The sequence below is a fragment of the Mustela putorius genome, unplaced genomic scaffold (genome assembly GCF_011764305.1).
Source record: "Mustela putorius furo isolate JIRA1106 unplaced genomic scaffold, ASM1176430v1.1 tig00003836_pilon_pilon_pilon, whole genome shotgun sequence".
In the NCBI taxonomy this organism is placed as follows: Eukaryota; Metazoa; Chordata; class Mammalia; order Carnivora; family Mustelidae; genus Mustela; species Mustela putorius.
The window spans coordinates 35,947,977-35,973,809 of NW_025421989.1; the positions used below are offsets into that span (position 1 = coordinate 35,947,977).

General features: G+C 37.6%; 1 protein-coding gene across 3 annotated transcripts in view; it reads left to right on the plus strand.

The window, feature by feature from the left end:
- The window catches only part of USP9X (ubiquitin specific peptidase 9 X-linked), a 162,876-nt gene that overhangs the window by 89,920 nt on the left and 47,123 nt on the right, over positions 1-25,833 (plus strand). For 2 of the 3 annotated variants that reach the window (XM_013057508.2, XM_004754912.2), the window contains exons 14-21: positions 825-973; positions 12,495-12,582; positions 15,351-15,693; positions 17,420-17,515; positions 18,308-18,519; positions 19,811-20,051; positions 20,849-20,998; positions 22,217-22,337. In XM_013057508.2, coding sequence (XP_012912962.1) covers positions 825-973; positions 12,495-12,582; positions 15,351-15,693; positions 17,420-17,515; positions 18,308-18,519; positions 19,811-20,051; positions 20,849-20,998; positions 22,217-22,337 — 1,400 coding nt within the window. The remainder of the gene's footprint in view (positions 1-824; positions 974-12,494; positions 12,583-15,350; positions 15,694-17,419; positions 17,516-18,307; positions 18,520-19,810; positions 20,052-20,848; positions 20,999-22,216; positions 22,338-25,833) is intronic. The other variant, XM_004754913.2, reaches the window with a different exon arrangement.

Consider the following 25,833-nt stretch of genomic DNA (forward strand, 5'->3'; position numbering starts at 1 on the left):
GTTGAACTTTGTCTCGGTTTTTTCCAAAGGCTTGAAAAAATACGAAATTAGAAAAGCTGTAGGGATAAACAGTAGAGAAAATCCAGACACGTATCTTACTAATAGTAACATTTATTTGAGAGACATATTTTTATTGAGGGGCCACTGTACGTAATGCCTTTTTGCCTTTCTCAAATGAATTAATTTTTCTGTTGTAGAAAGAGTAGTTTACATATTGTTTCACAGTACAGTGGCTTCATCTCCACTAGAATAGTAATGGCTCTGAGAGGTTAATTGCTTTCAGTGAAGGTAGCAGAACATGTTGGAAAGGAACTAGATGTCTTTCTGGTGATACATGTTGGCAAATACATGTACAAATCAAGTGTCCCAGAATGTACCTTGAAAGGCTAATAAATAAAATTTTACAGAAAGCATTTTCTTTGATCAAATTCTTCACTATTATGACATAATGTTTGTGATGCTAGTACCCTAAGAGAGTTATGTTCCTGTTTTATAATTCTGGACATAACCATGTTAACATACACAAGTGCTCTATTATTTCTGTGGTATAGGAGTAGAGAGGTTAGTCATTGAAGTAGATGCCCATGTTGAGATTGGAGAATATTAATGTATAGTTTCCGTGTAAATAATAATGGAATAAATGTCTGATTTTTGAGGCATTTTTTTCTTTTAAATTACTTGATATTGTTATTAAAGTAATGGCCAAGAGTATAATTCTATCATGAGGAAAACCATTTAAACATTTTTAAGTAGTAGCTAAGAATTTAGATTGTATAGGCTCTTTTGAATGCAACGGAGTTTAATTGCCTAATTATATTGTTAAGTTCTTCTCGTTTCAGTCAAACTCAGCGAAGTCCCCATGTATTTTACCGCCATGACTTAATCAATCAACTTCAGCACAATCATGCCCTAGTTACTTTGGTAGCAGAAAACCTTGCAACTTATATGGAAAGCATGAGGCTGTATGCTAGAGGTATGTATTATAAGCTCACATGAAATAAGGGAAATAACAGAAACTTCCCAGTAATTTTTTTCATCAGTTACCTCACAAATGGACACCCCAAGTATTTGAAAGATGGACGATAATGAGTCTTATTAACTGTGTTCCTTTGTGAGTTTCTGTTCCATTTTTACTCTGAATTTTTACCCACCATAAATTCCGAGCCAGCGTTTCACAGCTTTTTCTTTAGTGCTTTCCTTCCCTGCTCTCCTAGTTAAATTGATTTCTCTTTCTTCTTCGGGAGTTCTGCCTACCTATACTGTGTCATTGCTTGTTACCTTCTTTGGAATGTACTGGATTTATTCTCAACCTTTGTTTCCTTACTACCATCACCTTTATTTTTTCATGAAAACTTGTGTTGTCTAAGTCTGTTCTTGTTTATGTTGTAGTCCCTTTATGAAATAAGGATTTAGGATTATAAGTCTTTCAGACTGTGAATTAGAAAATTCATAAGAACAATGATGTGAAACTACAAGAATCCATAGGTTTATGTTGGTTTTCAAAGTGTGAATTTGTTTAAACATGTTAGGGTAGAGTTTCCTGAGGTTTCAGCAGCCAGTTTTTACGTTCCTACCATATGTAGAGTTCTGTTTCGATACTCATTTTTGCCCTCTGGCAGTTGAGTTTATCTGTGCCTAGGGTAAGGATGGGTTTTCAGTGCAGATCCCATCTTGTAGGCCCAGCTTTGTTGCCATAGCCATAGAAAAAACTTTCTACTACCACTGCTAGAAATAGAATTGAACATAATGGTTTCTGAACATATACTATTGATTTTAATATTTTATAGTAGGTAAGAATCTGGAGGAGCAAATAGTTATATATTTAAAATAGTATTTCTAACACTCATTATTTGGAAAGCAGATTAGACCCTTGGCATTCTTGAATAAAATCCCGAGATGCTTATAAATCATAGGATTTGTTTAACACAGGGGTAAATATCTATCTCTATATATAGATATCTCTCTATATATATTCCCATCTAAAATTTACATAAACATAATGGAAAAATTAAGCAGCTCTTCAGATATGCCTCCTAATTGTATTGACTCCTTGGTTCTTCCATTTACCACCTCTGGGCCAGCTGAGTCCTCCAGAATGTAGAGCTAGGTAAGCTGTCGAAGCATCAGGTGGCTAAGCACCAGGCAGTGGTCTTATACTGTTTCAGGCCTGAGTTCCTTCTGAGCAGCATGACAAGACAACTGGAGCAATACAGGAACATAATCATGTAATTTATGTTCTGTACCAAATGCAACCAGAATCTAAGAGAAGTATAAGAGGTTTCTGTGTAATACACCAAGTTGTTCCAGCATCTGGGCTCAGTTTAACATAATGCAGATTCTTTGTTATGGTCTCCTCTCTTGCTGGTACAAAGTCCTTACAAATGCCATTGCAGGCCTTCCCCCCCAAAATGGGGCCATATAAATCATAATGCGCTGCATTGCTGATTTTTATTTACTTTATTTGTATGTGATGTTTCAGTTCTTTTCATTGCCAGAAATTGAGTACTATGCTGTTGGGGTGTTCAGGAGTCGATGGTGCATGTGCAGTTCAGCCTCACTAGGGTCAGAAGCTTTGTTTTAGTCCAATTCTCCATGAGTCATTCCCTCCTCTCAATTTCATTGTCTAAAGAAGTCTTCAGGTTTCCCTCCTTAACATCTGAGCCACCCAGGTAGCCCTAGTTTTCCCTCCTTAAATTTTCTGTAGCTCCAGAAAGTGAGAGGTACGGCTCTTCATACAAGTGAGATTGTCTAGATCTGAAAATGACTACAAACATAATAGGTCAAGTTAAAGTATGCTGGGACAGTGCCTGGCATATAGTAGTAGTAAGCTCTTGGATTTTTGTTACTGACGATTCCCTGAATTCGTTGACACACCTTCTCTTTCTCCCAACTTTGCTAACTTTTCCTTCTTTCATACAGTACTCTTCAGATTAATACCAAACAGTTATTCCTTAGATCCTTAAATATGGAGAGAGGGGCTTGAGTACTTTTTAAAACTATTAAAATCCTTCTGTTATAATGAACTTTCCAGAGTATTACGTCACTTCTGTGGTAACATCAGCCACCAGTTTCTGAACTTGAAATTCTAAAGTGAATTACAGCTTTTGTCTCTGTATAATAGAAGTAGTTCATAGATCTCATTAGGTATGAGACATTTCAGGTTGACATCAAGCTTCCATAATTTCCCGATACTCTTAATTTCTGATAACTATTCTGTCAGTATTACATATATGTCCTGCCCATATTTCATCTCCACCAGCATCTTTAGTTTTGGAATAAAACGTTTTTACAGTAGTGTGGTCAGCTGATTTACCTCCTCTTTTAATATTACTTAGATAAAGTAATGAATTTATTAAAATTCTCTCTAATATTTATTCATGTGTTCATAATAATGGTGCTTTCAGATACTAGTGCATACAGGGATCCTTGAAAAGTTTCTTCGTGCATACAACAAAGTAGAAGACCACTTTTAATTTTCTCTCACATTTGCCTTATTGGTAGGGTAGTCATTGTATTATTGACTGGAACGCTTATTGATAGTTTTATTTACCATTTTTCCTGGTTTCTGAATAGAATTGTAGGACTCATTTTTATTATATATCATATGTTTGCATTCTGTTTTCTAAGGACTACCACTTCCAGTGACCTCTTTCCAGTCTCTTAGATCCAATACTGGACATTTTTAGGAACATTTTTTCACATATAAGATTTCTTCCTGAGCATCATTAACCAGCAGTGCTGTCTGTGTTAGGGTCAAATCCTGGTCTAGACTTTCTCAGCTTTGGCTCATTCCTACATATCAGTCATGAAAAACAGTTAAATTTGTGTGGGCTCTTTGTGATTTAAAAAAAAAAAAAAAAGGAGCATTCATTTTATAAATAGCTTACAGTTCTCCAGAGTAATGGTTATTTTCTAAGGCTTGGGTAAGGAAAGTACATAAGATGGTACTCCAGCAGCTTATTTTAGAAAGTTAGAAAGGGCTTAAGGAATTTTGTTAAGGGGTTCCTAGATGGCTTAGTCGGATGACTATCAGACTCCTGATTTTGACTCAGATCATTATCTCAAGGGTCATGAGATAAAGCTCCAAGTCAGGCTCTGCTCTCAGCAGGGAATCTGCTTGCCATTCTCTATCTTTGCCACCCCCATCCCCACCCTGCCAATGGTGTGCTTATTCTCTCTCTCAGATCTTTTTTTAAAAAGGGGGGGGGGTGAGGAATCTTGTTGACATGTCAAAACTAAACAGGAGTTGGCTCTCACTGGCAAAAATTAGGTCAAGATAAATAAAAATAACTAAATCCATTGAATAAAATACAGACCCCTAAGTCCATGCTGAAAGAAAGGGAAGTGTACCAACTAATACATGTAGAACATGTGATGATAATTTGGGGAAAAAAAAAATGGGATGAGGGGTTTCATTTTTTGAATGGTGGGAGTAAGATGCTCAGTTGACCTTATTTTTTTTTTAAGACTTTTTTTTTTCCTCTGCCATTATTATTTTTTTTTTTAAAGATTTATTTATTTATTTGTCAGAGAGAGAGAGAGAGCGAGCGAGAGCGAGCACAGGCAGACAGAGTGGAAGGCAGAGTGGAAAGCAGAGGCAGAGGGAGAAGCAGGCTCCCTGCGGAGCAAGGAGCCCGATGTGGGACTCGATCCCAGGACGCTGGGATCATGACCTGAGCCGAAGGCAGCTGCTTAACCAACTGAGCCACCCAGGCGTCCCTAAGACTTTTTTTTTTTTTTTTTTTTTTAAGATTCTTTGTTTTAGAGAGAAGGGTCCAAGGGGGTGGTGGGAGAGAGAGCAAGAATCTCAAGCAGACTGTCCTCTGGGTGTGCTGCAACCCAACATGCGGCTCAGTCTCAGAACCTTGAGATCATGACCTGAACCGAAGTCGAGTTGAACACTTGTCTGACTGGGCCACCCAGGTTCCCCTCAGTGGACCTTTTCCTTAACCATTTCACTGAAATTTTAAATAATCATTAAAAGTACTTGGGAACTATTCTACAGGATACAGAAAATAGGGAAACAATTATTCAAGAAAATCTCTTGAGAAAGAGCAGCAGGAATTTGTAGCAGTGGAGCCACAACTTTTACTTCCTTCCTTCCCACAATTGCCAGTCTAGGGCTGTGGTTACACTATATGGCATTTCTTATCTTGCCCAGTTACGTTTTGCAGAAGTTCTCTTCTAAGGCAGTCATGGTAAAACAGAGACTCCGTTATCCTGAAGTGTATGCTCATGGGGCTGAAGCTTTACTTCAGGCATAGTAGGCTGAGAATACTGAAGCTCCAGTTACTTTCTTTGCAGCTAGCTATGTCATAAGATGGAAATTCTGTGCCTAGAGGAACAAACTGAGGAAATCGGGGGCTATTACTGTTTCCCACACACTAGTACCACTCATAGAGGCAGAGGTATCACGCTGGGAGAAGCTACTTACTATGTTATTACCAGGTCCTGTGCAGTGGCATAGAAGTTCTGCCCAGAGGGAGAGAGACAGGCTGTGAGGACAAAGAGCCCAGCAGTTAGGCTTGAAGGGATTGACCTTATTTGGACCAGAGCATACTATTCCTAAGGATTTTTTTTTTTTAAGATTTTATTTATTTATTTGACAGAGATCACAAGCAAGCAGAGAGGCAGGCAGAGAGAGAGGGGGAAGGGAAGCAGGCTCCCTGCTGAGCAGAGAGCCCAATATGGGGCTCCATCCCAGGACTCTGGGATCATGACCTGAGCCAAAGGCAGAGTCTTTAACCCACTGAGCCACCCAGGTGCCCCTCCTAAGAGTATTATTAAAAGCAGTGGAAATTTTGGTGAAGAGCAATTAAGAGGTAGCTTGTAGTTCTCTGTACTCATATTAACCCACAAAACAGCAGAGCAACCAAAAGTTGAACAGAGTATCTAGATAAAGAGAGCCAAGATGAGTCCTCCTGGGAACATAGTCAACCCTAGGGGTCACAAATGTTCTGTATATGCATTAGATTGCTCCCACTCAGAAGCAATCAGAGCAAGACATGGACAAGTTGAAAACATTCTTCAGTCCACACACCAATCCATCAACAAAGGTTGTAAGCTTCACTGGCTCAAGGACTTAAATTCAGTTTCTGACCAAACACTGGATGAATTACAAGCAACATGATGCAAGGGCAACTATTAAGAAGCCAGGCTTAAAAGTAAAATTTATCCCATTTAAAAGTAAAAGGAATAAAATACATCCCTTGTAGTCAAAAAGACTATGTTTCATAGCCAAGACTACCCTTGTGAGTGATGAGGAAGAAAAAAAAATCTCTGGTACTACTACTCCTTGACTGAATGTGGGACAAAAACTACTTGATCTATGATGGTAGCCTCCAAGCCACACTCCTACCCAGTGGGTAACAGGTAATCTAACTAGTCAAGGGGACTTAATAACAGCCTTTGACCAGTAAGGGGCTAATGCTGAACCAGTAACAATCTACAGGTAGCAAGGCTGAAAGAGTAAAAACAAGGAAGAAAAACACTGTGGGTGAAATAGACTTGACTGAGTTAGTTCAGCCTAGTCCCTAAACAACCTAACAAACACCACCAACCCAGGGAGTGAATGGGTGGTGGCAGTATTCAGGTTGCTACAATACATTTAAATACCGAGATTTCAGCCAAAAATAAATAAATAAATAAATAAAAAGTCTCACCCATACATACACAGACCACAGAAACTTCCTCTGAAAGGGCACAGATTGTAGACTTTGTAGATTAAAAACTTGAAAGCAGTTACTTACAGTTACACTTAAGGACCTGTTGGAAATTTTGTCTGAAGAACTAAAGGGTAGTGTCGTGAGTTTAAGTTGATAATGGCAATAACAAGATAGAGTTTTTTTCTAAAAAAGAGAATCAAATGGAAATTCTCAAGTTGAAAAATGCAGTACCTAAAATGAAAAATTTGCCACAGGGGCTGAACAGTAGATTTGAGCTGGTGGAAGAATCAGTCTGTGAAGATTGATCAGTAGAAATTATGTAACCTGAAGAACAGTGAAGAAAGGATGAAGAAAAATGAAGAGAATCTTAGGGAAATAGAGGACACCATTAAGATTACCAACTTACATGTAATAGGAGTACTGGAAGGATATGTGGGGAGAGAAGGGAGCAGAAAAAGACATAATCACTGAAGACTTCTAGATTTCATTGAGAGACATTAACCTATACAAGAAGCTTAAAGAACTCCAAGTAAGTTAAAGTTAGAGAGACCTAGATGCAGGCACATCATAGTTGTTCTTACAATTTTGAAGGATATTTAAAAAAAAAAAGACTTCACAAGGAATCAGGAGTAAAATTAACTATTGTGTTTTAGAACTTCAGAGATCAGAAGGCATTAAGATAATGTACACAAAGTGCTTGGGCAGTGGAGGGACCTAACAGCTAAGAATCTTATATTCAGCAAAACTATTTTTAAAAAATGATGGCAAGGGCGCCTGGGTGGCTCAGTGGATTAAAGCCTCTGCCTTCGGCTCAGGTCATGATCCCAGGGTCCTGGGATTGAGCCCCGTGGCAGGCTCTCTGCTCAGCAGGAAGCCTGCTTCCCTTCCTCTCTGGCTGCCTCTGCCTACCTGTGATCTCTGTCAAATAAATAAATTCATTTAAAAAAAAAAAATGAAGGCAAAATAAAGACCTTCCCGGATAAATACTGAGAATTTATTGCAAGCAGATTTGCCATGCAAGACATGCTGAAGAACATAATTAGGCTGACAGTAAGTGACATGAGATAGTAATTCAAAACTCCAGGGGAGAAATAAAAGAACTACAGGCATACCTTGTTTTATTGCTCGCTGAAGATAATTGCATATTTTACAAATTGAAAGTTTGTGATAAGTCTGCATCAAGCAATTTTATCAGTGCTATTTTTCCATTACACATCTCTGTTACATCTTGGTAATTCTCACAGTATTTCAAATTCTTCCTTTGTACTTGTTAAGGTGATGTATGATTGATGATTATGACTTGACCAACGCTTAGATGATTGGCATTTTTTTTTGAAAGATCTTACTTATTTGAGAGAGAGAGATCACAAGCTGGGGAGAGGGGGAAAGAGGAAGAAGCAGACTCCCCACTGAGGGGGGAGCCTGATAAGGGATTCAGTCCAAGGGCCTGAGCTGCAGGCTGAAGCTTAACTGCCACCCAGGTGCCCTGATTAGCATTCTTTAACAATAAAGTATTTTTGAATTAAGGTATTACATTGTTTTTTAAGACATAATGCTATTTCTTGCTTAGTAGGATATGATAACAATGTAAGTCTAAGTTTCATGTGCACTATAAAGCCAAAGGCTTCATTTGACTCACTTCATTGCAATACTTGATTTGTTTTAGGGTCCTGGACCCAAACTTGGAATATCTCCAAGGTATCTCCCCCAAGGAGATAGGGATATCTCCAAGGTATCCCTATAGAAGTTTTGAACACTATAAACCCATAGTGCATACCTAACAGGTTTCTTTAGAATACTCCAACCAGTAACAGCAGAGTGTACATTCTTAAGTGTAAATAGAATATTCTACAGGACAGAACATATTCTAGGCCATCAGCAGACCTCATTAACCTAAAATACTGAAATCCTATAAGGTAGGGGTTTTATCCATAATTGAATTAAATTATAAATGAAAAGGGAAATTTGGGGATTTCACAAGTATATGTTAGGTATATGTTCCTGGCTAACCAGTGGGTCAAAGAAGAAATGACAGCTGTGAAATGAGAGTAAACTGAGATGAGTGAAAACAAAATACCAAAACTTATGAGAGTTGCTAAGTCAGTGCTCAGAGGGAAATTTATACCTCCAGATGTTTATTGTGAAGAAGAAAGCAGATCAGTAACCTTCAGAAACTAGAAAAGAGCAGACTAAATGCAAAGTAGGGAGGAAGGAAATAATGTTGGAAGTGTAATCAAGTAAGTTAAGGGAGGAAAAAGAATTTCAAACTAAATGTTTTTCTTTTTAAGATCAGCAAAATTGACAAACCTTTAGCTAGGCTAAGAAAATGACTCAATTATGAAAATCAGAAGTGAGAGGGCATCACTACTGGTCTTACGAAAAAGTATGAGAATACCAAATTACGGAAATTGAAGAAGCAATAAAAAAGTTGTATAGACTTATGTCAAGTAAAAAGATTGAATTAGTAACCAGGAATCTTACCACAAAGTTGTTCCAGGACCAAATGGTTTCATTAGTGAATTTTGCTGAACATTTAAAGAATTATCACCAGTCTTTCAGAAACTCTTTAAAAAAAAATTAAGGAACACTCCTTCTATGAAGTTGTTAGTTAACTACCCTGATAGTAAAATAATACAACGACATCAGAAGAAAACTGTAGACCAATATCCCTTATGAGTATAGATTCAGAATCATCAAAAATAAACCAAATTGGGCAACATAAAAAGTATTATGGGGTACCTGGCTGGCTCATTCAAAAGAGCATGCAACTCTTGATCTTGGGGTTGTGAGTTCAACCCCCCACATTGGGTGTGGAGATTTCTTAAAATCTTAGAAAAAAGGATTATGTATTGTTACTAATTGGAATGTATCTTTGGAACACAAAGTTGATTTGACACCTAAAAGTCCATTGTGATGCAGCGTATTAATCCAGTAAAGGAACAAAACTATGTGATCTCAGTAGGTGAAAGGTATTTGACAAAATATAACACCCTTCATTTTAAAATCATTCAACAAACTAGGAATAGAATGTAATTTTATCAACCTGATAAAGGGCATCTCAAAGATCTCACAGTTGATAGCCTCATACTTACTGGTGAAAGTGGCTGCTTTCCCCTTTGGAACAGGTATAAGACCAGGATATCCATCCTAGTCACTTCTAATTTAATCTTCTGTTGCAGGTACTAGCCTGAGCAACTAGACAAGAAAAATAAATCCTCACTGGAAAAGAAGCAAAACTATTACCACAGAAAACAACATCTGTATATAGAAGTCCCTAAAATCTATTAAACCTAATAAATGAGTTGATCTAGAATGCAGGAATTAAGATTACAATGTCAGTTGTATTTCTGTATGCTCAGCAGTGTGCAGCCTTAAAAATTTTATAATTTTATTTACAGTAGACTTACAAAGAACGAAATAATTAGGAATGAATTGAACAAAAGGAGTATCAAACATACACTTCTTTTTGCTTTTTTAAAGATCTTATTTTTTTGAGTACTCTCTACACCCAGTGCAAGCCTCAAACACAAAACCCTGAGATCAGGAGTCTCAGGCCCCACTGACTAAGCCAGCCGGGCACCCCCAAAACTTGTATGTACATTTTAAACTACAGGACAATATTGTTGAAAGAAGTTAAAGATTTAAAGTTTTTTTTTGTTTTTTTCTTTTAAAGATTTTATTTATTTATTTGTCAGAGAGAGAGTGCGAGCAAAAGCGAGCACAGGCAGACTGAGTGGAAGGCAGAGTCAGAGGGAGAAGCAGGCTCCTTGCGGAGCAAGGAGCCCGATGTGGGACTCGATCCCAGGACGCTGGGATCATGACCTGAGCCGAAGGCAGCTGCTTAACCCACTGAGCCACCCAGGCGTCCCAAAAGTTAAAGATTTAAATAAAGGGAAAGACATTCCATATCCACTGAATGGAACCCTTAATATTGTTAAGGTCATAGTACTTTGCAAGTTGATCTACAGATTCAATGCAATCCCTATAAAAATCCAAACTTCTCTCTCTTTACAGAAATTGACAAGCTGATCCTAAAAATTATGGAAATGCAAGGGACCCTAGGACCCTAATAGCCAAAACAGTCTTGATGGTAAAAACCAAAATTGGCTGGCCTGTAATACTTCCTGATTTCAAAACTTAATGCAAAATAACCATAATCAAGACAGTGTGGTACTGACATAAGAATAGATGTATGCATCAGTGAACTATAATTGATAATCTAGAAATAATAAATAGTTAAATTTATGCTTGATTTTTTTTTTTTTAAAGATTTTATTTAAGACAGAGAGCAGGAGGGAATACAACAAGCACAGGGGAGCTAAAGAAGGAGAAGCAAGGGAGCTCGATATGGCACTTCATCCCAGGATGCTTGGGATCATTACCTGAGCTGAAGGCAAATGCTTAATGACTGAGCCACCCAGGCACTCCTAAATATTTTTTAAGGTTTTATTTATATATTTGACAGAGAAATCACAAGCAGACAGAGGGGAAGGGGGAAACAGGCTCCCTGCTGAGTAGAGAGCCCAGTGTGGGGCCCCAGGACCCTGAGATCATGACCTGAGCCTCAGGTAGAGGCTTAACCCACTGAGCCACCCGGGCGCCCTTAAATTTATGCTTGATTTCTTAAAAGGGTGTCCAGAATGTTCAGTGGAAAGAAGTCTTTTTGGTAAGTGTTGCTGAAAAATATATGTATGTACATCTAAAAGAATAGTTTGATCCCCTGCGTCTTACATCCACAAAGCTTAAAAAACATATCATAGACCTAAAAGTATGAAACTGCTAGGAAAAAAATAGAAATAAATTTTTGTGGTTTTGGTTTAGGGGAAAATAACATTCTAAGAAGGTTGAAAAGTAAGATCTTGGACTTAACTACTTGCAAATGGTACAACCAAGAAAGTTAAATGACAAAAGAACAGGACAAAATAACTGTAAATCATATCTGATACAAAGGACTTAAATCCAGAATATATAAGAACTCTTTCAACTCAAAAGACAGCCCAGTTAGGAAATGGACAGAGGATCTGTATAAACATTTCTCTTGAGATAACAAATGGCTAAGGCACACAAGAAGACGCTCAATATCATTAGTTACTAAGTTAATGGAAATCAAAACTACGTTGAGATCCTATTTCACACATAAGGATGACCAAAAAAGTTGACAAAAATGTTTACATGGCCTTGCCTATACTAAAAACCATTGAATTGTACATTTTAAATGTGTGAATTTTAGGGTATTTGAATCCTGTCTCAAGATAGATGCTTTTTCAGATGTGAACTTTTTCCCCATAATGGGTTATAAAATAGACTCTAAACATTTGCATTCTGAGAGGAACCAGTTTGTTAGCCTTAGCCATAGACACTTGAATTTAATTTACTCTCATCTCATTTCTTACTAATAGTTTCTTTTAAAGATTTTTTTTATTTGACACAGAGAGAAAGGGAGGGAGAGCACAAGCAGGGGTAGTGGCAGGTAGGTAGAGGGAGAAGCAGACTCCCCATTGAACAAGGAGCCCATTGTGGACCCTAGGATCACTGTAAGCAGAAGGCAGACACTCAACCAACTGAGCCATCCAGGTGTCCCTGAAGAATTGTTCTTGGTGGCACATTTAATAGATCGCTTTCTTTTGGTTAAGTAGAAGAAAAATTGTTTTTTTGTAGGGAAAATAAGAGGTAGAGAATAAATAATTAGTAAACTAAGCAAACTTAGTGAATAAATAATTAGTAAATAATAAAGAATTAATGACTTTTTGACTGACTTAATATCCTTTGGTTAAAGTCATCAGTGTTGTAGATCCATGTGTATAATGCATGATTTTTCTTAATTTGCAGATCATGAAGACTATGACCCCCAAACTGTGAGGCTGGGAAGTAGATACAGTCATGTTCAAGAAGTCCAAGAGCGGCTTAACTTCCTTAGGTTTGTTTTAAATCATCAGTGTTGTTCTCTTTATGACAGATCAAGAGTGCTTAGTTAATGTGCTGTATAGTTAGGTCATGTTAGGGGAACTTTTTGCCTGCCACCTTATATTCCCACATGGAAATGATTACCTAAAATTCAAAGGACATTTCCCTAACTGGTTATGATTAAATACTTTTTATTAAATTATTGGCTGAGTTTTTTCTTCTTTGCAGTATTTGAAGAGAGCACATTTTAAGATTTTTGGATAGACTTCTTTCTTCATATTTGTTTTCGCTAAAAATAAGTGTATTTTTGAAGAATAAATTCCCATATTTTGATACAGCCAGCTGGAGAGCCATAATCACCTTAATGGTATCCTAGTCGATAAGGAAATGGAGACAGGGGGCTGCTGGCTCAACACTTAAAGAATGGTTTTTGTCCACTGCTGCCTTGTTTATCCTTGCAGTGGCTGACAGAGGTGGTCCGAATGTGTCAATAACATTGTTCTGCTGATGATGAGGCAAAGAGGTTTATCCCCTTGAGCCATAGCTAAATGTAGTCCAAGGCTAAATTTGAATTTCCTCAGTGATAATTAGCCTTTAATGCTTATACACTTACAGATTTGAAATTGTTAAGAATTTTTGACGAGCAGTTTCATGTAAATTTAAAAACCACATACTGCAGAAATGCTTATTCAGTTCGTAAGTGTGCTAGGGGAAATGCTCAGATTGTCAGTGCTTTGGGAAATCTATTGCATTTATTATTTTGACATATTGGGGGATTTTTTTCTCCTGAGCTATGTTAATTATGGACTTCTGTATTACTAAACTATGTGTTTATCTACTGGAAAACATTTATGTAAATAGTTACATGATTTTAACTTTAAGAAAAACTCCCACCACCAGATTTTAAGAAGTTTGGCATTTGTTGAAAATGAAATTATTTTTCTGTGTGTGTTTTGATTTTCATCCACCCAAATAGAAGGACTTGCCTGTCTAGATAAAAAAAATCACTGTCATAGTGAGCCACTGTTACTGATTGGTATGTGTTGTATCCCTTAGGTTATATAGAACAGAAAAATGGTTATGATTCCTACTATCTTTTAAGTTTGTCGCAGGATCTATTTTACTCCATGGTCTGTTACACCTGTTTACATGACCTATAGCAACACACTCAAGGGGAAAACACCTGACTTACTGCTTTACTTGTCCTGTATTAAATGGTTTATATTTAATCCTCATAGCCATGCAGAAGGCAGGTATTCTCCCCATTTGATTAAAAAGCAACTGGAGGTAGTGCCTGGGTGGCTTGGGGTTAAAGCCTCTGCCTTCGTCTCAGGTAATGATCTCAGGGTCCTGGGATTGAGCCCCACATCAGGGCTCTCTGCTCAGCGGGAACCCTGCTTCCCTCTCACTGTCTGCCTGCCTCTCTGCCTACTTGTGACTCTGTCTGTCAAATAAATAAATAAACTCTTCAAAAAAAAGTGGAGATCAGCATGGCTTAAACCAGCTTCTTTGAAATTTCGCAGCCAATATGGACACCACTAGATCTGACTCAAGGTCTGTCCTTTTTATAGTAGACAGTGATTTTTGCAAATCTATTTTGGAGCCTTAAGGCTTCTAAGGAACTTCCTTTGAGATTTCTAAACAAGCAGTGGAGATTTGATTTCTCATTTCTTCTTTCTTTCCCCCTCCTCCCAACAACTGGGACAGCCCCACTTGTATTTTATACATTGGACTTCCAAGTGGAGTTTTTGCTTGAAGAATGTTTTATTAAAAAACAACAATAGACTTCGAAAAACAATGTATGTCACCACAGAGGAATTTCATATTGTATCTGTAAATGAGAGGTAGCAGGGTTAGATGGGACTAGGTGCTAGAAAGCCTCTCATAGCTCCACAGTTCTCTTAAAATATCAAAAACCCTAGGATTGAGATCCCACAATGCTTGGAAGTAATGAGGGAACCCATTGACATGAAATACATGCACCTTACTCCATAACTGGGTGTGGAGCCATCATTATGTTAGCTAGAAATTCTGTGCTAATTTTGAATAAAGTGAGGTGTTCTCTTTTCCTGTCATTCGCAGATAGGTAGGTGGAGGAATGCTGAAAGAAATAGAGTTAACAGAAGAGATAGCTATAATGAAATTCGCCTTCATTGTCTTAATAACCAATATTCACAAAACTAAAAAGAGCATCACTGAATAATTGATAAGCATCCTGCTACATATGAACAGAAAAAGTTTAAGTCATACAGAAATTATTCTGTTTAATGTGTCCAGGTACTGAGTGATGCGTATTTGACCATCAGAAAGCATTAAACTTAAAGAATTTTGACTTAAATTAGTTAATGAAATGTTTATGTGTGAAAGTAACTTGGAAACTACCTCATTTTCCAGTGATGCCTTAGAAGCAGAATGGTAAAACTCAACCCATTAAACATTAGTTTTACAGTAGCTGGTTTCAAAGATCAAACTGTTTAAAGTTCAGTAAACAAATCTTTTATTCAGTTTAGGCCCAGTTCCTGTCACATTGTAGGCGTCCAATATATGCTTTGTTAAATGAATAAATTAGTACCTAGTTGATTTTTTAATTTTTATTACTACTTTTAGTTTTTACTACAACATAAAAATTAAGTTTGGTAAGATATTAATAAGCACTGACATCTTTTTAACTGTAGTTAAATACAATTGTGATAGATGGATTATTATTACATATATTGATAGATTACCTTTCACCATAAAAATTAGGTAGATCTAATTGCTCATTTTTTATGTTTTTCCAAGATTTTTATTGAAGGATGGCCAACTATGGCTATGTGCTCCTCAGGCAAAACAAATATGGAAATGCTTAGCAGAGAATGCAGTTTACCTTTGTGATCGTGAAGCCTGCTTTAAGTGGTATTCCAAGTTGATGGGGGATGAACCAGACTTGGATCCTGATATAAATAAAGACTTCTTTGAAAGTAATGTGCTTCAGCTTGATCCATCCCTATTAACTGAGAATGGAATGAAATGTTTTGAGCGATTCTTCAAAGCTGTGAATTGTCGAGAAGGAAAACTAGTAGCCAAAAGGAGAGCATATATGATGGATGATTTGGAGTTAATAGGATTAGACTATCTTTGGAGGGTAAGTGAAAAGTAGGAACTTGATAAACATTCTTTCTGATGAAATTTTTCAAATAGCGAAAGGGGGGACAATTTTGCATCTAAATTATGTGTGTATGCTGCTCTGATGCTTGTCCCAGAAGGTAGTGATAGTTCATCTTTTATTGGGTCATTCGTCATTGAGTTTGTTTTTCTTCTCTCCCTTCCCTTCCCCCTCTGTCACTGATGATCCTTTTGTCTTTGCTTAGAATATGTCCTTCTGGGTGTGTTTAGAAATACACTGACCGTACACATTTTTCATGCCTCTCCATGGAAGTTACTGTTCTTCTCTTCATTCATTTAGTGTAGATCCATTCTCCTTCGGTATTAATGTTGTTACACATGCAGTGCTAAAACAGAACAGAGGAGAAGACTATTTAGAATGAACTACAAATATATATTTCATTGGCAGTGTTTCAACTTGGGATGTTTTTAAACACCTGAGGGAGCGAAATACGATGTTTATTTTTTCACCTTTTTAGTCTCAATATATATGTTTTTTTAATTGAGATAAAATTGACACATTATATTAGTTTCACGTGCAAAACATACTGATTGTTATTTGTATCTGTGTGAAATGATCACCCCATCCATCACCACAGGCCATTACAAATTTCTTTTTTCTTGTGATGAAAACTTTGAAGATTAACCAATGGCAGCTTCTAAGAATGTAGTATAGTTTTATTAACTATAGTCACGATGGTGTACTTTACATCCTTGGTACTTATTTTATAAACAGAAGTTTGTGTCTTTTAATCACCCTCACCCATTTTGTCCATCCCTGTCTCTGGTAACCACCAGTCTGTTCTCTGTACCTATGAGATCAGTTTTTTAATTTGTTTGGTTTTTAGATAACCACATAAAAATAAATGAAATCATATAGTATTTGTCTTTCCCTAAATTTATTTCGCTTAGCATAGTCCCCTCCGGGCCTGTCCATGTTGTGGCAATATAGTATCAATGTATTATTTCTGTCTTCAAAAGTCTGGCCTGTTCACAGCAGTTCATATTTTTTGAATATATTTTTCTGCTGACCATGGACCATTTACTGTGTCATTCAGTTATTCAGACTTTTTCATTAAGTACTCCAGAATGTAAAAGTAGTTGGAGGAGAGAGAGCCTGTTGTTTTTTTTCTTTGGGTTTTTGTTTTTTCTGCTCATTACCCCTGTGCTTCACAGCCTTCCCTCTTCCTAGGCCTACAGAGGATTCAGCCTTAAAACATTTCCTCAACCCCCTAGAGTTCTGCACATAGTTTGAACACTACCAGTATAATTAGATGAGTGATAAAGATCTATAGAACTGGAGGGGCGTGTAGTGTAGCTCTTTGTCCTAAAGTGTATTTCATGCATATTTTGTTTCTTTTTAAGTAATTTGAATTCCTCCTTCAGTGTCTTACAACTTGGTTTCAAGGTGTCGATTTGCAGGGTTAATACTGGTCAAAGCATATTTTGTTCTTAGTAGTATGTGCCTTCCATTTTTAAATTGCTTTATTCAAAGACTTGAGTTCTATATTTTACTATTTTCTATGGTCTGGTTTGTTTTGTTCTTTTTTTTTTACTTAATTTTACTTGATTTACTTGAATGTCAAATATAGCCTCAAATTATTACCAAGTAATGCATTGAAAATAACCAAGGGTGTGGGTTGAGTTGAAGTGTCCAGCTAAAATATTTCATGAACGTTGTTTATATTTGAATCTTTTGAACCTAGGTTGTGATTCAAAGTAATGACGATATTGCCAGCAGAGCTATAGATCTTCTTAAAGAAATATATACAAACCTTGGTCCGAGGCTACAAGTCAATCAGGTGAGGATTGACATTCACTAAAACTTCCACAAATTAGAATTCTGATTAAAGAACTCTTCACTGATAAGAATTTTTTCTTCAGTTCTGAATTAACTAAATTGTTCTGTTTCAACTCCTATTAAAAATACACCTAAAAGGGGAATGCCTGGGTGGCTCAGGCAGTTGAGCATCTGACTCTTGATTTCAGGTTAGATCTTGACTTCAGGGTTGTGACTTTTAAAAATATATCTATCGGGGCGTCTGGGTGGCTCAGTGGGTTCAAGCCTCTGCCTTCGTCTCAGGTCATGATCCCAGGGTCCTGGGATCGAGCCCCAAGTTGGGCTTCCTTCTCTCTCTTCCTGCTTCCTTCTCTCTCTCTCTGCCTGCCTCTCTGCCTATCAAATAAATAAAATCTTTAAAAAATATATCTGTCGAAAATATTTAGTCTCCCCATTATACAAAATGCTGTCCAAATTAATCTTGTCTTGATAATTACGTGAGGTGATTATTTTGAGTATAATTTTGGTATGAATTTTAAGTGAATTTCTTCTCTTGGTTCTGCCACCTACTCCAAAGTCCATTTTTTAAATATCTAGTTCATAACTTCTTAACATACATTACTCTAGCTTCCTTTGACAAAACATAGTATGTTTTACTATCAGTATAGACTTTGGTTAAATAACTTGGCTGTCTTTAAATAATTAGTTGTTGCCATCTTTAATTGAATTAATGTTTTTATATGTATTTTTGTTGTTGTTGTTTTTACATTTTAAAGCATCTTTTGACTGTCTTTATTTGGCCCATTATTTGTAGGTGGTAATCCATGAAGACTTCATTCAGTCTTGCTTTGATCGTTTGAAAGCCTCTTATGACACACTCTGTGTTTTGGATGGTGACAAAGACAGTATTAATTGTGCAAGGCAGGAGGCTGTTCGAATGGTTCGTGTATTAACTGTGTTAAGAGAGTACATAAATGAATGTGACAGTGATTATCACGAGGAAAGAACAATTCTACCCATGTCAAGGTTTGTGAATAACTGATCTTCTAATTAACTATTTGGTATTTTCCTAGACCTTTTTTCCCAGGATCTAGTTTTTGTTTGTTTGTTGTTGTTTTGATAGGTCATTAACTCTAGTTTCCTCTTTGTATTTTTTGTTGTTGCTCTTGCCATGACTTCAATACCTGTTAAGTGTTGCTAAGGGTAATACGGAGTTGAAGTATTTTGATGCCATTCATTTATACAGTTAATTGCATAGTAAGATTGGAGAATAATTGTAAAAACTCTTAAAGTGCTTTTGACAGGTAGCTGATACAGCAGGAAATACTTCAAAATTGTCTACTAACATTTCTTTTAAGGTCTTACCATTGAGTAATTCAAAGAGTATAATTTAGATATGTTTGTAGAATGAATGCAATCAGTATTTTAAAAGAGTTCTCATTGCTAACCATGAAATTATATAAAGTTGCTTTTTTTTTTTTAATATTTTATTTATTTATTTGACAGAGAGAGACATAGTGAGAGAGGGAACACAAGTGGGAGAGGGAGAAGCAGGCTTCCCGTAGGGCAGGGAGCCCAATGTGGGGCTCCATCCCAGGACCCCGGGATCATGACCTGAGCTGAAGGCAGACGCTTAATGACTGAACCACCCGGGTGCCCCTAAACTTGCTTCTTGAATATATTTTTATTCGTTATATCTTCCCTGTGAGAAGATGTTATCAGGGGCGCCTGGATGGCTCAGTCACTTAAGCATCTGCCTGTGGCTCAGGTCGTGATCTCCGGGTCCTGAGATAAAGCCCCATTTTGAGCTCCCTGCTCAACTGGGCGTCTGCTTCTCCTTTTGGCCCTCTCCCCACCCCCTCCCTCTTGCTCTCTCTTGCTCGCTTACTCACTCTCATCTCAAATAAATAATTTTTTAAAAATATACTATCAATATAAATATTATTTGGATGTGAACTTTGATATTAATAATTTTTCAGAAAAAAATTACATATTTGGATTTTTGTTAATATTCTCAAGCTAGTTTATTTTTCATATTTAAAAATAGTCATAGTGGGACACCTGGGTGGCTCATTCGGTTAAGCTGCTGTCTTTGGCTCAGGTCATGATCTAAAATAAGTCTCACTTTCCTCATGTATAGGTACAAGAATAACAGTGGAAAATGATTGTTGTATTTTCAAGATCCTAAAAATAACAAGTATCCTTATTAGTTCACTTTTCTCTTGTTAAATAAGAAAATACTCAATATTAAGTTCATAGAAGATAAGAAATTCTTCTGACTAAAATGTTTTTTCCTTTTTCTTTCTTTTTCCCCCAGAGCTTTCCGTGGTAAACACCTCTCTTTTATAGTTCGATTTCCAAACCAGGGCAGACAAGTTGATGACTTGGACGTATGGTCTCATACAAATGATACGATTGGTTCAGTAAGACGATATATTCTCAATCGTATTAAAGCCAATGTAGCTCATACAAAAATTGAGCTCTTTGTGGGCGGTGAACTGATTGATCCTGCAGACGACAGAAAATTGATTGGACAATTAAACTTGAAAGATAAATCAGTAAGTATCTGTAATTACTAAACTTTCCAAGGTTAAACCTGCGGCACCTGGGTGGCGTTGTGTGCTAAGCTATCTGCCTTTGGCTCAGGTCATGATCTCAGGGTCCCGAGTTCAAGCCCTCTGTCAACTCCCTGCTTCACGAGAAGCCTGCTGGGAAGTCTGCTTCTTCTCCCTCTCACTGATGCTCACCTGCTTTGCTCTCTATCTCTGTCAAATAAATGAATAAAATGTTGGGTTTTTGTTTTTTGTTTGTGTTTGTTTGTTTGGGGTTTTTTGGTTTTTTTGGTTTTTTTTTTTTTTAAGATTTTATTTATTTGTTAGAGCGTGAGCATAGGCAGACAGAGTGGCAGGCAGAGGCAGAGGGAGAGGCAGGCTCCCTGCTGAGCAAGGAGCCCGATGTGGGACTCGATCCCAGGATCATGACCTGAGCTGAGGCAGCTGCTTAACCAACTAAGCCACCCAGGCATCCCAGTTTGTTTGTTTGTTTGAGGAATAAAATTCAAACCTGAGATTATTTTTCATTTCACTAGTTAACATTTTATTCAGTAAATGTTAATTGAGCATTTGTTATTTGTGAGGCTCTTTATTAGGTATTTGGATTGTAACAGTAAGACTGGCATTAATAGTACTTAAAATACAGTAGAACTTTTGTGAAAACAACTATTTGGTTGTTAGGCAGCACCTACAATTGGTATTTCTGGAAGTATTGCCTCTAGTTTGTTTTTTGGTAGGTTACTAACTTCTGTTTCGAATATTTTTTTCTTGTCTTTGATACTAACTTAGTATATTATTTTCAGCTAATTACAGCCAAACTTACACAAATAAGTTCCAATATGCCTTCAAGCCCCGATAGTTCTTCTGATTCCTCAACTGGGTCTCCTGGAAACCATGGTAATCATTACAGTGATGGTCCCAATCCAGAAGTGGAAAGCTGTTTACCTGGGGTGGTGAGTAGATGGTTTGAGCTACTATATGCAAGGCATTAAGAGACTAAAGAAATACAGTTTGAGAACAAAGAATAAAGAAATCGAGTTTGACCTCATATTGACCACCTGCCCCTCATTCCTCCCACCCAGCCCCCAGTTGAAGTAGAAAATTCATGTATATATTTTAACTCCCCCAGAACTTAAATACTTATAGCTTAATGTTGACCAGAAGCCTTACTAATAACACAGCCAGTTGATGAACACATATTTTGTATGTTATATGTATACTCATATTTTGATTGTATTATATAGTACATATAATATACTGTATTTTTATAATAAAGCTACAGAAAAGAAAATGTTAAAACCCTAAGGAAGAGAAAATACATTTATAGTACCCTCTTGTATTTGTGGGAAAAATGTGGTAAATGAATCTGTGAAGTTCAAACTCATGTTGTTGAAGGGCCGGCTATTTATATAACATTTTTTTTGTTGTTTTTCCTTGAGAAGTTTACACTTAATATGGCAAAATATCATATAACTATATAGTTAACCATCAACTTCAGAATAGATCTGAAAGGTGATCGTATTTTGGTTGAAATTTAAAACATTTCCCTCTAGATACAGTATGGTTAGGTTTATATAAAATGAATCTGTTATGCAGCTGAATTAAAACTCTTTACTATATAAACTTGGAAAAATAGCACTGTATCTTGATTCATACCACAGAAGTGAATCCTTTCTTCACAACTGTTTTTGTAGGATGTGCAGTCTTTTTCAAGTTGTCCTTAACATATTTTGTGCCTAAAGAAACAGTGATTCCTCCCCTCCTTACCCTCTCTTTCCACCCCTCCCCAAAAGAATTTTAATGGCTATGATAATAACCAGCTACTCCAGTGTCAGAAGAATAGGCTCCCTTAGAACAGTTGGATTGGGAATTTAACTATTAGCAGGCATGACAGCTTTTGGCATATATGGAGTCTAACTTACATGTATGAGAGAAATAATTAAACAAAATAATAAAAGCTGCCTCACAGAAATTACTGGAGATAGCTTGGGTAATATATTCGGTCTTGTATCATGAAGGCTTTCTACAGGTGGGAGGATTGGGTAAGGGAGGCCATTTTAGAGAGAGTGGCAATGACAGAAGCAGAAGTGTCAAAATTACTTATTTAGCTGTTTTGGCGGGGGGGGGCATATAATTTTATAGTTAAGTATGTTGTATATTTTGTATTGTAGATAATGTCACTGCATCCCAGATACATTTCTTTCCTTTGGCAAGTTGCAGACTTAGGCAGCAGCCTAAATATGCCTCCTCTTAGAGATGGAGCAAGAGTACTTATGAAGCTTATGCCACCAGGTAAGTTTTTTATATCTGTAATGTTCATTAAATACATGCTGGACCATAACAGGGTATATTAACAAATTCTCTGTCTAGATGGAATATGCTTTGTTATGTAGACCACATCAGGAGTTGGCAAACTACAGCTCACCGGCCAAATTCAGCCCACTGCCTGATTTTGTATAGCCTAGGAGCCAAGGATGGCTTTTACATTTTTTTTTTTTTTTTTTTTTTTTTTTTTTTTTTTAAGATTTTATTTATTTGTCAGAGAGAGAGAGCAAGAGCGAGCACAGGCAGACAGAGTGTCAGGCAGAGTCAGAGGGAGAAGCAGGCTCCCTGCGGAGCAAGGAGCCTGATGTGGGACTCTATCCCAGGACGCTGGGATCATGACCTGAGCCGAAGGCAGCTGCTTAACCAACTGAGCCACCCAGACGTCCCTGGCTTTTACATTCTTAAATGGGGAGAGGGGGTGAATCAAGAGAATATTTTGTGCTTCGTGAAAATTATATGAATATTTTTTTAAGGTTTTATTTATTTATTTGACAGATCACAAATAGGCAGAGAAGGAGGCAGAGAGAGAGGAAGGGAAGCAGGCTCCCTGCTGAGCAGAGAGCCCGATGTGGGGCTCAATCCCAGAACCCTGGGATCATGACCTGAGCCGAAGGCAGAGGCTTTAACCCGCTGAGCCACCCAGGCACCCCTGAAATTTTTATTTTAGTGTCCTAAACTTATTAGTGTGCAGTCATGCTCATTCATTTACATACTAACTGTGGCTGGTTTTGTTTTAAAATAGCAGAGCTCAGTGGTTGTGGCCGACACCCTATGGCCCGCAAAGCCTTAAATATTTACTGTCTGACCTCTCTCTGCACCGTATTATGGGCCATGTGTTATCTGTGGCACTGTTTTTCTTTTATTCCTTAGAAACAACTACTTCAACGTTCAGCTTTTTTCTCATATGTGTCTATACCATTATATCTGTAAATAAACCTTGTCCGATTGTGTCTTTGTGTATTTTTAGATACCTACTGAGTTTCTATCATGGGATGAAAACTTAAGTCTTAGTCTCAAATTCTCCCCATTTTTGCTTGAATTCTTATCTAAAATTGACACTAAAATGTAAATTTACATTTCAAGAGTGTGTGAAAAGTAATTTGCCTGGATTACTGACAACATTTTTTTTTTACTGCATATAATAATGTCTCCTTTTCATTCCCTTAGTTTTCTGTACACCTAACAGATTCATCCCATGCATCTTCTAATAACTTCTCAAAATAGTTTCCCATTATTATTTGTATTATATAATCTGTCAGATTTCACTGTTTTCTGGAGCTTTTCTTCTTCCTCCTCTCATCTGTTTGTTCTTTGCCTGCTGTACAGCTACTGTTGTAGGACTTCCTTCTTCACCTTTTCCATAGCAGAGTCCCTGTTCTCAGGTTCTTACGTCTTGGGCCTTTCTTGAAATTTTTTCTCCCCTCCTCCCACAGGGATGTCCTCCTTACCCTGCTTGGGCTGTAATACCCTAGTCTAGGCAGCCCTTTCACATAGAGTTTAAACAGCACTAATAAAAATAATTTTGCTTGGGGTGCCTGGGTGGCTCAGTGGGTTAAGCCACTGCCTTCGGCTCAGGTCATGATCTCAGGGTCCTGGGATCGAGCCCCACATCCGGGCTCTCTGCTCAGCAGGGAGCCTGCTCCCCCCCCCCCCCGCCTGCCTCTCTGTCTACTTGTGATCTCTCTCTGTAAAATAAATAAATAAAATCTTTAAAAAAAAAAAAAAGGAAAGGAAAGAAAGAAAGAGCTTGAACAGCCCACCAGGTAGTTGATTGTGACTGAAGGCTGCCTTAGCAGATAATGAAAAGGCATGAGACCAATAGAAAATGCTGACTTGTTAGTGCTGGGATAACACAGGGAGAAGTGGAGCTCTGAGACAGATGGGCTGCCATTAAAGTGGGCCCAGAACAAACACCCGCCAAGAGTCCTAAAAGGCTGGGAGTGCACTTCTCAAGATGAGCTCTGCATGCAGGTGCTCACTTTTTTCATTTTCCTAAGAAGTTAAAAGGGCCCCTTGCTGTACAGCTGCCAGGCTAAGGGGTTTTCGTTAGGTTGGTTTTGGTTTTGGTTTTCAAAAGTTGCACTTCTTCTGCTGTACTGGCACCTTCTACATTATACTGACTCTCTTATTTGCCACTTGACTATGAGCTAATTGGGGTTTTAGAAACGTGTAACAACTTAATAGACTTATTTCCCTGAAGGTTATACTGATAGGTGCTTTATTTTCTTCTGTTCCCTACTTGTCTCTTATTTTTGAAGAGTACCTTTTTTCCCGTTAAAAACTTATTTTCGGGGGGGGGAGGCACCTGGGTGGCTGAGTGGGTTAAAGCCTCTGCCTTCCGCTCAGGTCATGATCGCAGGGTCCTGGGATCCAGTCCCGCATCGGGCTCTCTGCTCAGCAAGGAGCCTGCTTCCACCTCTCTCTCTATCTGCCTGCCTCTCTGCCTGTCAAATAAATAAATAAAATATTTAAAAAAAAAAAACTTATTTTCAGGACACCTGATGTTGTGTGTCTGCCTCTGGCTCGAGTCATGATCCCTGGGGTCCTGGAATCGAGTTCCACATCAGGCTCCCCGCTCCATGGGCAGTCTGCCTCTCCCTTTGCCTGCCACTTACCCTGCTTGTGCTCTCACTTTTTCTCTGTCAAAATAAATAAACTCTTTTTAAAAATAGGTAAAATAAAATTAATTTCTTATTAAGTAATTTGAAACTTAGAGCAGTACAATCTCATTTACCCTTCCCCAGATTCAATAGTTGTTAATATTTTGCTATACTTGTTCTGTCATTCTGTGTAAGATTTTTTTCTGACCTTTGGAGAACAAGTTGTAGATACCCTATCTTTTTATCCCTAAATACCTATTGCTTTATAGGAACAAAGACATTCTCTTCAAATTGCCACAGTAGTAATCAAAATCAGAAAATACAGCATTGGGCACCTGGGTGGCTCATTTGGTTAAGCAACTGCCTTTAGCTCAGGTCATGATCCCCAGAGACCTGAGATGGAGTCCCACATTGGGCTTCAAGCTCCGTAGGCAGTCTGCTTCTCCCTCTGACCTCCCCTCTCATGCTCTCTCTCAAATAAATAATTAAATTTTTTTTAAAAAAGAATATAGCATTGATAAATTAATTTATAGACCTTATACATAATTACTAATTTTCCCCATAATAAACCTTAAAACAATGTTTTCTGGTTGAGAATCCCATTCAGCTTCTTATATTGAATGATTCATGTGGTGTCTTGAATCTGGAACAGTTCCTCAGTGTTTCACTGTTACGAGTTTGATGGTTTTGAAAAGCACAGATCAGTTTTGGTATGAATGTGTCTCCTTGGGTTTTGTCTGTTCCTGATGTTACATACAGATTGTACATTTCTCTCAGAATACCACTTACATGTTGCTCTTTCTCAGCATTATACCAGGAGGCATACGTCCATTTGTCCTTCATTGGCGACATTATCCCAGATC